The following is a 13,165-nucleotide window of genomic DNA, read 5'->3' as shown; positions in this document are numbered from 1 at the left end:
TATTTGATTGTATTTTTCAAAATTTATTTAATTCGAATCTTATTCGAGATTTAGTTTTCAAATTTTACATTTTCAATATTTAAAGGCTACTAAAAATTTTTTGAGTGGTGAATAAAAATAAAGTTAAAAACTGAATGGCCTAAGTCCGATAAAAAAAACTTGAATGCCTAATTATTTTAATTAGAAAATTAGTGACCGGACAAAAAAGATGACAACGAAGTTAAAGGATTAAACATGTATAACATACTTTAAGAAAAATATTAAATATTTACAAAACTTTTCAAAATTTAAAAAAATAAAAAAAGAAATGGTAATAATCTTAGCCGTAGATGGGTCATTTGCGGCGATAGTGGATAAATGGCATTTCGGAAAAATCGTAAAAGGGCGCCATAAGAAATGAGATAACATACGATCTTAGTTAGAAAACTGAAGATAATGCCTTCGGAATAACGGGAAAACGGCCATGCCATAGCGTTTTCCGCCATTTTATTTGCAGAAGATATGCTTATTACTTGCTCAACGCCCTCTCTTACCTCCGGCCATTCTATTTCTTGTAAGATCCATTCCACTCCCTATCTTCTTCTTTCATATCTTCAATATGCGATGAAATGTACAGAGATTAATTCTTGCATTCTGGGTACTTTCTACCTTTGTATATTCACAATGAACTTTGTTATTAATTGGGTTATTTCGATTGATTTTTCTCTTGATTGAAGTCAGATTATCAATATTGTTGGCAATTTGTTTCGTATCATCTTCCTTGCTTTGCTCAATAGTTGCTTGTAGAAGAGGGAGTGCGATTTATCGCCTTTAGTGATCCCTCCTTCCCCTTCTGCAAGTTCATTTTTTCGTAGTTGAGCTTATCTAAGCTATTCATTTACCAGAATATATATTGATTATTGTATTGGTATAATTAAATTTTCGGGTACCTGAGTTTTTAGATTCAGGGGTGATTTAACAGGGTATAAAGTAAGAATTCTTATGTACCTCCGAAATTTTATTTCATTCCCAATTATAGGGACAATGGATTCCCTCCACGTATCTCCACAATGGTATGATATTGTCTACTTATCCTTGTGACTTTGCTTTTGATTTCTTCTAAAAAAAACCTCATACCAATGAAGATAATTGTCCTTACTGATTGTTTCCTTCTCTAACCAATATGCGATTTTGTTTGCACTCCTAACAATATTGACTCTCATTTATCAGTATTTTCTTTTAAGAACATAAATGAGGAAGTGTTAAAGATATGTTTGGGAGTGATTCTAAAATGGTTAAAATCATTTTTATCATTTTCAAAATTACTCGTAAAATGCTTTTAATCTTTCAAAATCAATTTTAATAGTTTAAAAAATGTGTTTAAAAGTATAAAACTAAACATTTAATTGATTTTGAGTCATTAGAAGTGTGTTTAACATGATAAAAATAATTCAATCATTTCAAAATCATTCCCAAGCCTGTACTTACAAGAATTGTTATAATTACATTTACAATAATCTATTAACTTAAGCCTTTGGTTCAATAGTTAGTTAACAGATAAAGTGGCAATTTCACTGTTTTTAAATGCATGCCTCATTGAATTGGGTTGAATATTGTATTGGTTCATCTCTGCCTGTTCCTTTGGTTTTATGAGTCTATTGACGCCCTCTGGCAGACAGGGCCTTTTCAGGATGTGCAACATCAAGAGCTTTCATAACTCAAATCAAGCAAGTACAGCGCCACTGCTCATGTCATAGTTTCAATCACAGCCGGTTAGACTTTGAGTATTGGTTGATGATCGTGATTACTGATTTGTATTTCATAGTGAAGAAGGTATCTTGTGATCATATTATAAATGCTGACCAGAAAATTTTCTGTGCATGCTCAGCAGAGAGAATTCTTATATATCGTTATCCAATGAGGATTCCAGGCGAAAGATTCTCCTATTTTTCTTATCAACTACAGCTTTGTTTCCAACTCGGCATTCTTCTGCCAAGACGAAGAATAAGAATCCATATGATGAAAGACGCTTACTAGAGCAAAACAAACGGAGACAAAGGGAAAACAATGCACCTGATGACTTTCCAAGCTTTGTCAGAGAAGGTATAGATCATGCTTCTATATCATAGCCCTATCAGGGTATCTTCAAGGCATTGCCTTTCTAAATGTAACTTTGATGTATTTCCTGGAAAGAACAGAGAGTAAATCAAGTCAAATGCATATTAAACATTACAGATTTTTATCATGTGTGGCTCAGGTTTTGAGGTTAAGGTTATAGCACCAGAGACCTATGTTAAACGTGACTCTGGGCTCATATATTGGGATATCGAAGTTGGTAATGGTGATTGCCCCAAGGATGGTCAACAGGTTTGATTTTCTTCTCTTCATAACTACAATATCTTTTCTTCAATTTTCTTGCAGAGACAATATCTATCTTTTAGTGGTGTAATATTCAGGATTAGCAAACCAATACGGTATAGTTTCAAAATTCCCTTTATACTGTGAAATGAAGTGTTGGCATTCTTATTATGCCTTAACTTTGGCATCTAACACATATTTCTATCCTTAGATGATAATTGATAAAATGGGCTGGAAGGGAGTTTAGCATGCATTCAGTTGAATATTGTTTGGCTAGCCCATTCGTTTGTTGCATTTTATGGTGTCAATGTGGATTGAGAGTTCATTTTTGTTAGAGAGAGGGAGAGAGAGAGAGAGGAGAAGATGAGTCGAAAATTTAGATTTCCAGGAAATGAATTCCAATCTCTGATGTCAGCCAACAAGATTGGCACCTTAAAGATTGTTCATGTAAGAAATCCTAGAAGGTGATGTAGCCTAAGAGATAAAAGGAGAACTTTCTCTAAGAATTAAATCAAAGTCTTTATTATGAATCAAAAGTTGTCAATACAAGAAGACAATCTTTCTATTATAGAGAATCGGAAAGCAAACTAATCCTAATCCTAATCCTAATTAATCAACAAAAGCAATCCTAATTATTGAAATAAAGAAGGTTAGAAGAAAGATGTGGAAAACCCTAGGTCAGGGAGAAAAAACCACGATAGAAGAATTTTTATTATTTTCCACACATTAAAACACCACAGACACAATGTATAAGTAGACTCGAGCAAACCCAAAAATAGTAGAGACAAGTAAAAAAACTAAACCACCCTTAGGGCAGATACGACATTTTCAACACTCCCCCTCAAGTTGGGGCGTATAAGTCAAATAAGACCCAACTTGCTAATACACGTATCGAAGCTTTGCCTTGGTAGCCCTTTAGTGAGAATGTTAGCAGCTTGTTGACTAGAAGGAATGTAGGGTGTGCAAATACTGCCTCTATCCAACTTTTCTTTAACGAAGTGTCTATTGATCTCCACATGTTTAGTTCTATCATGTTGCATAGGGTTGTTAGCCATACTTATAGTTGCCTTGTTATCACAATAGAGTTTCATAGGAGTATCGCTATCTTGATGGAGATTAGATAAGACGTTTTTTAACCACACCTCTTCACAAATTTCCAGACTCATAGCCCTATACTCTGCTTCAACGCTACTTCTAGCAACCACTCCTGTTTCTTACTTCGCCAAGTCACGAGATTACCCCATGCAAAGGTACAATACCCTGACGTTGATTTTCTGTTAGTAACAGATCCTGCCCAATCAGAATCAGTGTACACCTCAATGCGTCTTCTGTCATGTTTTCTGAACGTTAGGCCCTTTCCTGGAGTAGATTTCAAATATCTCAGGATTCGAGTAATAGCCTCCATATGTCTTTTGTAAGGTGCCTGCATAAATTGACTAACCACACTGACGGCATAGGATATATTTGGTCTAGTATGAGACAAATAAATTAACTTTCCTACCAGACGTTAGTACCTTTCTTTATTGATAGGAACTTCGTCAGCTGAGTCTCCTAGCCTAGCGTTGGCTTCAACAGGGGTGTTAATAGGTTTACAACCAGTCATACCCGTTTCTTTCAACAAATCAAGGGTATACTTTCATCGAGACACAAATATTCCTTCTCTTGATCTTGCCACCTCCATCTCATGAAAATATTTTAAACTCTCGAAATCTTTAATCTCAAATTCACCTGCCGTTCTCTGTTTTAATCTGGTAATCTCAGCGGTATCATCCCCTGATAAAACAATATCATCAACATACACGATCAGGACAACCACCTTCCCTCATGCAGACTTCTTTGTGAACAAGGTATGATTTGAGTGTCCCTGAATAAAACCTTGGGACTTAACAAAGGTGGTGAATTTGTCAAACCAAGCTCTCAGAGACTGTTTCAAACCCCGAAGGAGGATTCATATAGACCTCTTCCTCTAATTCACTATTTAAGAACACATTCTTCACATCAAGTTGATGGAGAGGCCAATCTTTGTTAATAGCCACCGAGAGAAGAACCTGAATCGTGTTTAGTTTTGCCACTGAAGAGAAAGTTTTTGAGTAATCAATCATGTACGTCTGAGTAAACCCTTTAATTACCCACCTTGATTTGTATCTATCAAATGTTCCATCAGACTTATACTTAACAGTGAATACCCATTTGCACCCGATAGTCTTGTGCCCTTTAGGGAGAGCCACAAGATCCCATGTCTTATTCGTCTCAAGAGCTTTCATCTCGTCCATAACCGCTGCCTTCCATTCGGGAATTTCCATGGCCACATTCACATTGGTCGGTATTGTTACAGTATCCAGGTTAGTAGTGAAGGCTCTAAACTCAGAGGACAAGTTAGCGTAAAACAAGAAACTATGCATGGAGTACTTGGTACTAGACCTGGTCCCTTTCCGCAACGCAATGGGCATATCAAGAGAGGCATCATACTCCCTTGCTTTACCTGTCTCCTCACTAGTACTAGGTCAGTGGTCACACTCGATTACACATAGCAAGTTCCCATCCTCTTGAGTCTCTCCTGATGACCCATCGCCATCAGCAATCTTTGCATTATCTAAAGCAGTCTCAACAGTTTCACTATTTTCAATTACACCACCCTCAACACACTTACCAGTATTATCAAGCACAGAGGTATCACGATCTTGAGCCGTTGCCGGTTCTGATTCATGGACAGTACTCGGCGAAGCAACAGGAGGCTCATCTTTTGGTGATGCACCCGTGGTTGTGATGCTCCATTAGTAGATTCACTCGCGAGTGCTTGACCAAATTTTGACTTATCATTCGGAGGGCGCTGTCTGCCATTTGGGGGCCAACCGTGTAGCTTCCAGCATTGATCCTTAGTGTGCCAGGGTTTTTTGCAGTGCTCAAATATTGGAGGAGACTTACTGTTTTGCTTGTTACCATCGGACCTAGACGATTTTGCACCAAAAGCTGTAGAGTCAAGGGAGCTGGCACTCGGGTTGTTTATAGCACTTGATTGATCTTCCTCCAATCGGACTTCCGAACATACTTCTATGAGAGAAGGAACCGGTCTCTGCCCCAGTATCAGACTATGAACAGTATCAAACTTGGAGTTTAGACCGGCGAGAAAGTCATAAACACGATCAACTTCCTCAATTTTGAAATGTTGTACTCCACCACACGGACACTCCCAGACAATTTCCTGACACAGGTCCATCTCCTGCCATATTAAGGATAGCTTGTTGAAATACGAAGTAACATCCATAGTCTCTTGCTTGCACTCATGAACTTGTTTATGCAAGGTGTGTATAACCGTGATGCATTCTGCCTCTTAGAGTACAATTTCTGAACGGCTTTCCAAATATCCCGAGCAGTCGCTGCATACAGTAGGAGTTTACCTATCTATGATTCCATACTGTTAACCAACACCGAGCGAAGTAAGGAGTCTTCTCTGTTCCAAATAAGCTCTTAAGGATTGCCGGGTCGAGGTCTCGGTATCTCACCTATTAAATACCCAAATTTGTGACGCCCTACAAGGGCCATTTTGATGGACTGAGACCACGAGTTCTGACCATTCAATTTTTTCCCTGTAGAATTTCCCACAGATCTAGATAGTATATTCGTTGAAGGTAAAGTAGGGAAAGAAGTTACCGGATTTTCTGAGTACATTGGTAGGCTAGAAGACATAACAGAATTTACTGCTGACTGAGGATGTATAGCCGTTCCAAGGGCTACAATCTGTTGTTGGAGACTAATTAACTACTGTTGAACCACCATTGGAGACAATCCAGTCAAACCCACTGCCCCCTGCTTAGCCGGTGCATATTGAGGATAGGTGCCTCTTGTAGTCGATGGCTGTCCACCTGGAAAATATGAGGATTCACCCGTATACGGAGTGTTAGAAGGATCTTGATTCGATTGAAAGGAGATCGGTTGAGACAGAGGGGCTTCAAGGTTTACCAAGGCTGGACTGATCCAGCTGAGATGGCGCAAACAGACGCAACAACTGCTGTTGGGTTGGAGGCACTGATGCGATCTGAGCCGCGACCAGAAGAGATGGCGACTGTTGGGCTATGGCCGCCAGAGCGATCTGGGCCGCGATCGGAAGAGACGAAAACTGCTGGGCTAGGGCCGCCAGCTTGATCTGGGTCGCAACGGGAGAAGTGACGACTGGGCTTAAGGCGCTGGTGCAACCTGCGTAGGCTGGACAGATGTGAATGGAACTAACGACACCGACTGAGTCGATCGAAGACGTGGCTGGGTTGGTTGGAGGTACGCTGGCTCGATCTGGGTAGGCGTGCTACTACTCAGGTCTCCCTGGTACACCGGCGTGATCTGGGTAGGCGCACTGCTGCTTGGGTCTCCCTGTGACGGCTGCCGGAATATCGACTGGAGGTACCTGTCGACGACGGCTTGAACGGCGGTGTCTACGATGTCTGCTATGCCTTCGCTAATGGTGGCTAGGGTTTTGTCACCCTACTCTGATACCATATTGAAATAAAGAAGGGTAGAAGAAAGAAGAAGACAAGTTTACGTGAAATACCCTAGGTTAGGGAGAAAAAACCACAATAGAAGAATTTTTATTATTTTCCACACACTAAAACACCACAGATACAACGTATAAGTGGACCCGGGCAAACCCAAAAATAGTAGAGACAAGTAAAAAAAGCTAAACCGCCCTTGGGGAAAATACAACATTTTCAACACACTAAACCGCCCTCAAGGCAAATACAACATTTTCAACACTAGTAAATCAAGAAAACTAATCCTAATTCTAATCAATCTTGGAAACTAATCCCAATCCTAATCAATTAAGGATTTCCCTAATTTTTTTCTAATCCTACTACATAATTCTATTCCCCCCACCCCCCATACACAAAAAAAAAAAACTTGTCCTCGAGTTTTAAAATAAAATGAAGATAAAAATAAAAAGTAAGTCACTCAAATAGACACATCTTTGAACATCGGGCACCAATAACAACCGATTTTCACGAGCCACGCCAATATATCGAATATTTGATTCTTGAAAGGGAAAATTATTTCCATCAATGCTATCATCAATTAACCTAAGAATTAAGTTGTTCAAAAAATCTTTTGTTGTTAAAATATATGCAGGCCCTTCAAAGAATGGAGTAAAAAGATTTTCAATTTTCTTTGAATTAGGTTGCCCATGAGTATCTTTTTCTTCCACACTTGAAGAATTTACATCCTCCTAATATTTTCTCTGATATAAACTTGGTTGTCTTGAATGATCCTTGGTAAATCTTGGACATTTTTGCATACCATTTGTGTTGTTGATTCTCTTGTTGTCTTTCTTTGTGGCCAAGGCTAATTTTTGCTCTATCCTCTTGCGGTGGAGGTAATTCTAGTTGGTTGTGTGTCTCAGTTAATTGATCTAACCAAATTGACACATTCTTTGTAGTGGCTTCATCTTCTTCAACACCTCCATCGTTGATTTCATTGATTAATTGTTCCTCATCATCTGATTCGAATTGAGCAACCTCTATGTTAGTTTCATCAATTTTTTCTTCTTCCAACATAAGCTCCTCTTCGATCTTTCTACCTTTCTTATTAGATTTGTCTTCAATTGATTTTTTATTTTCTTCTACTCTGTTCATTTTTTGTGCAATTTCACAACCCAGTGGATGAATTCTTGATCTTTTTGAGTGACTAAATGTAATTCTTGATGGTTTCTTGAAAAATCTTGATTATAATTATACCTTTCCTTATTTTTTTTCCAAAAGAACCCAAATTTCATCATTCTCTTTCGAAAGTCCTCCAAATAAATGTTTTTATTTGAATATTTCTGTTTTCTTGAAAATGCTTCGACCTCCAAATTGGTTTTGGGATGATTCATGGGTGTTCTTTCATCATAATATTTCTTTTTTCGAGCCATATTTAAGTTTTCATGATGCTCAACAAAGCCTTCATCCAAAGACATTGAATCTTCCTTCATATATCCCGGTAATTGATCTCTAAAAATCTCTTCCCAAGTGCTGGTTTTCATTAGTTTTGATGGGTTGATTAAAATGTTGGTTTCTTGCCGGAAGATCTTGAGTTCCTTGAGGTTCTTGAAGTCTTGCCAATTGATTTCCAAGAGCACCAATTCTTGGCTGGATGGGCTGATTAAAATGTTGGTTTCTTGTAGGAAGATTTTGAATTCCTTGTGGTTCTTAAAGTCTTGCCGGGTAGTTTCTTGAAAAACGGATTTGATTGGATTGTTGGGCCCTTTGTCAATATTTTTGCCTTCTTATTCTGTCCCAAACTGCCTTAGAAACGTCAGTGGAGTCACTAGAATCACTAAAATTAAATTTCTAATGTGGATAATGATAAGTTCTTCGAGGAAATCGGACATGGGGAAAATTAATATGTTGGAATTCTTCTTCAGAATCACTTGAGTCAAAATTCCAGCACTGTTTTTGGAAGTAGAATTGATTTTCTTGTGTATACAAACTAATGGATTTTTTCTTGGACATCTTCTTTGATCAGTGTAAGTCCATTCTTGCAAAATCTTGAAAAATCTTCAGTTTCTTCTTTCTTTTTTGGAATTTCAAGGGTTCTCCCTAATTAGAGGTGCATTGTTCAACAACGAGCATAACTCACAAAGCTCCCTCTTGCGATCGTGTCGCCAAAAGTTTCCCGATCTTCCACCGACGACCGTTAACATTGGCCTAGACAACTGCTTGATACCAAATTGATGTAGCCTAAGAGATAAAAGGAGAAGTTTCTCCAAGAATCAAATCAAAGTCTTTATTATGAATCAAAAGTTGTCAATACATAAAGGCAATCTTTCTATTTATAGAGAATTTGAAAGCAAACTAATCCTAATTGTAATCCTTATCCTAATAAATCAAGGAAACTAATCATAATTCTAATCAATTTTGGAAACTAATCTCAATCCTAATCAATTAAGGATTTGGCCATAATACCCTAATCTATTCTAATCCTACTACGGCTAAATGATACTCGGTGAATATTCACTTACAATTCTCAAAAGATTATTGGTCCATTGATGACTACTTTGTATAAGAATCTCAGAAGCTTAATAAAAATGCTATATGCACGTGCACCTTTTACAGTCAGCATGACTTAGAATTGGTTAACATAAGACGATTTTAATTCGGATACATAGTTTAGTGATTAGGTCTCTCTGAAAGACAAAGCTGAATTTCTATTTCTAGGAACTTCAATGTTCACTTGATCTCTGGAAATGTATGAAAAATGTTTCTTGGTTTCATCTAAATAATTGTAAGAACAATTTAAATGTGTTGGTAAAAATAATTCACCAACCTCTATATAAACAGCTGATTTTGTAATAAGTGATCATTGCATGTTTTTGACACTAGTGGAGTTTCCTAGTGTACATTTTGACTGTGAAGGACTTTTCAGGTGATTTTTCACTATGTTGGCTATAATGAATCTGGTCGTCGAATTGACAGCACATACTTACAGGGTTCTCCTGCCAGAATCCGTGTGGGCACTAATGCTTTGGTCCCAGGTAGTTAAATTAGGCCCCCCATCACCACACACACCCACAAAGAAAAGGGGAAACACTCACCAATCTTGTAAAAGTAAGAAGAAATTGACATACATTTTTTTTGAGACAATTTCATTTATGTATGAAATTACAATGAAATTACAAAAGAGGGGGAGAAAAACTCCGAGTCAAAGGAGTTACAAAATACATCTCCAGTTGGACAAAATAGAATTAAAACTATACGACTTGAAGTACTTAGAACATTAATAACATGATCAATGAAAGGATCTATTTGTTGTTGAAAATCCGGCTATTTCGGTAGCATCTGAATATAATTACAAATTGACATACAGTTGAATATAATCAGATAGCATCTGAAAGAGAAATATTGTAGGATTCGAGGAAGGAATTCGAGGCATGAGACCAGGGGGAAAGAGGAGAATAATAATTCCACCAGAACTTGGACCACCTGTGAGTTCTCAAGCATATGATTATTGCTTCAGTTTTATATAAACATCTTAAATTTCTTGTAACGGATTGTTATATATGCAGCAATTTTTTTTCATGCAATGAAAGACCACCCATAATTTGACCTCCCATTTGCTACAGTTGTATTTTTATGTCATAGAAGTCATCTCCAGCTAGATAACCCTCTATCTTTTATCATGAGATTGTTTATAGTCGTATAGAAAATTAAGCGACGTTTTCTTGCTTAGCAGAAAACTAGAATCTCAATAGGCGAGACCACACTAATATTGGAGAAGAACATACATACTAGGTTGGGGCAGATTAGATAGTCGCCCACTCGAGATAAACAAGTAATACAATGGAGGAACTCTAGCAGGCATTGGCAAATAAGTTGAACTAATAAATAAGAGGACAATAATAGTAAGCGTACAACTGGTGAAAGGAAATCAACCCAAGAAGGCAATATGATTACAAAAATTTCCTCGAACAAGCTTTAATAAAAAAGAAAAGAAACAATAGTTGCAAAAAGTTATTTTTTTTAAAAAAATACCCTTCAAAATACAGGAGTAATTGATTGTGAAAACTGAAAAGCCTTTGAAATACACCCAGAAAACCCTCAAAACTTGATACTCTCCAAAATTTCCCCGCGTTCTTTACAATATAAGGTTCTGGGTTTTCTTTCAGAGCAAATTTCCGGAGAATGGGCCTTACTAATCCAGAAGACCTTAGTTCTATATCTAAACCAGTAACCACAAAGTGGATGTTCGAAAAATCTTGAAGCTTGTTGGAGAAGTACAATGGGTATAATTCCTTTCGGAGTTTATTTGAAGATCTCTTCATGTGGGACATTGGAAAAACAGGCTCTCTGGATCTTCATTCTCAGTAGACACACTAATATGGACATTGGAAAAACATCTTCCTAAGAAGAAATATTATCACCCTTTCCTGCCTTTATAGGAAAAGAAGGTTTGACAGAGATGTTATATTCAATAATGAATCTCCTAGGACTACTTTACTTAAGACCTCTTCTTTTGGCAGTAAACCTTCCTTAAGAACCCTATACTTGCAACCTCACATTTGCAACAGTGAAATTCTTTAATGCATTCACTTGTGAAAATTTTTGTGCCCATTTAGATGCAACAGCCACTCTTTTCTGCATCAACTTATTGCAAACCTAAGCTTCAGCGGTCAGATGAAGAACTATTTGAACTTCACTGAATTGAGTGAATTCCTCCTTCAGTACGTAACCTCCTTTGCATAGTTATTCATACTTCTTGGAACGAATGAAATTTCTTCTGAAATATGTATAAGCTGATGCTTATTCTTCTTGCACGTAATATGAACCGGAAGCTTGTCATTAAATTCAAAGAAAACTGCAGAATGGGCATGATACTGGAGCATATTGCCTTGTCATAGAGCCACAAACTCGCTGTCCATCATCTGCCTGAAACAGGGTAGTTTTCTGCTCCACTCATTTTGGGCATGTCTTCCACTCATTTTGGGCATGTCTTCCATGCAAGTAAGACAAAGGAGGAATTCTGGATTTCAGTTATCTAATCAGATATGCAGATAAACTTCATTGTTTTGTCTTGGAGTAAAATTGTCTTCACTGTTCCCATATCTTGAAAAACTTATGGATACCCATGCTTACTGCTTTAAGTTGAAAAGGCAGAATGCTCACATTAATGTTCACTTGTCTACTTACTTTGGTGGTCACCATTTTTTGTGTATCTGTGACTAATATGATATGTGATGATTCATCTCAATTGATTTGACTTTTGATTATCCACAGGTGGGGCCTTCTACATTTTTCAGCTCAAAACAGTTTGAAGTGTTTGATGTGGAACTGTTGAGTGTCCAGGATTGTCAGAGGAGGACAATAGGCTTTTACTCTGATATTGTTTGCAACTAGGAGTTGAAGGTTGTCTTTTTGAGGTACATGGAGCTTTGAGATGAATCAACCTAAGAAGTCCACACTGCTCTATGTATATGCTGAACTTATTACCTTTTCTACTGAGGAACCTTTTGGAAAATAACCGTCAATTCCTCCCACCCCCACCCCAACTGAGATGTTTTTGTAGTGATTGATCATTAGATTAAAGATCATATTACCAAGTTACTTGTTTCTCTCTCTCTCTCTCACCTTCTCCCAATGAGTGGGCAAGATCTCCTGAGCCGACCTTGGAGCACAATCATAACTTTGCTTATCTACTCTTTGCAAAGAGTTTGTACCTCTTCACGTGCAGATAAGGCACCAATTACGATCTTATAAAGTTATTGGTTCAATCTCCAAGCTAGTTATCCTTGAACTGAAAGAAAAGTGTCTGCGACTGTTTTTAATAACACAATTACAAGTGCAGAAGTTTATCGTTGATCAATGGATGCTAAGTAAGAATTAAAGATCGATTTATCAGCTTCATTTGAGAAGTGCTTCTATACTTGAATGTAAATTCATTTGTAATAATGGTAAATTACACTACCATAGTGATAAATGATGTATGTCTATAACTCAAACAATGATCGAAAGCACTCTTAAAATATTGCAACTCTTGAGGTTGATGAGAACAATAAATCATCGTTCAAATTTAAAGTTGAGTTTTATAATGTATTTGATTTTATCATAGAACTTGTCATCCATGCATTTGAATATTATGATACTTAATATTCGACAAATAACAACGAGAGAAAGATTGATAAGATCTTGACGTAACACTCAAATCCTACCATTTTCACCTATATTTATTCTTGCTACATTGTAAATAGTGAATATATGTCAGATTGTACAACGATAATGAGATGAGGGATTAAATCTTTGACTTCTAGAGAGGAATGCCAATATCAGTTATTATTAAACTCACTTAGACCATATCACATCATAGTTGG

General features: G+C 37.2%; 1 protein-coding gene across 4 annotated transcripts; it reads left to right on the top strand.

Moving 5' to 3' along the window:
- The first annotated feature begins 325 nt into the window (after nucleotides 1-325).
- Nucleotides 326-12,575, top strand: LOC120080957 (FKBP-like peptidyl-prolyl cis-trans isomerase family protein). Of its 4 annotated transcripts, none has more exons than XM_039035653.2 (7): nucleotides 326-553; nucleotides 1,655-1,751; nucleotides 1,871-2,082; nucleotides 2,237-2,346; nucleotides 9,727-9,835; nucleotides 10,209-10,285; nucleotides 12,075-12,575. In XM_039035653.2, exons 1-7 carry the CDS (start codon nucleotides 502-504, stop codon nucleotides 12,192-12,194), a joined length of 777 nt encoding a protein of 258 aa, XP_038891581.1. In that variant the 5' UTR covers nucleotides 326-501; the 3' UTR covers nucleotides 12,195-12,575. The 4 variants fall into 4 exon arrangements, with proteins under 4 accessions (XP_038891581.1, XP_038891578.1, XP_038891576.1 ...); XM_039035650.2 differs by having other exon boundaries at nucleotides 341-553; nucleotides 1,868-2,082; XM_039035648.2 differs by lacking the exon at nucleotides 326-553 and adding an exon at nucleotides 853-1,052 and having other exon boundaries at nucleotides 1,659-1,751.
- Nucleotides 12,576-13,165: the final 590 nt, after the last annotated feature.

Source organism: Benincasa hispida, chromosome 1 (assembly GCF_027475165.1).
Source record: "Benincasa hispida cultivar pf3 chromosome 1, pf3_genome.v1.1, whole genome shotgun sequence".
In the NCBI taxonomy this organism is placed as follows: Eukaryota; Viridiplantae; Streptophyta; class Magnoliopsida; order Cucurbitales; family Cucurbitaceae; genus Benincasa; species Benincasa hispida.
Note: the sequence above shows the minus strand (reverse complement) of the source record. Positions and strands in the feature narration are given on the sequence as shown.

Coding starts and splice junctions, on each gene's coding strand:
- LOC120080957 (XM_039035644.2), top strand. CDS start 982: ATGTACCTCCGAAATTTTATTTCATTCCCAATTATAGGGACAATGGAT. Junction 2,083..2,236: donor TCCAAGCTTTGTCAGAGAAG/GTATAGATCATG, acceptor TGTGTGGCTCAG/GTTTTGAGGTTAAGGTTATA. Junction 10,286..12,074: donor CACCAGAACTTGGACCACCT/GTGAGTTCTCAA, acceptor GATTATCCACAG/GTGGGGCCTTCTACATTTTT.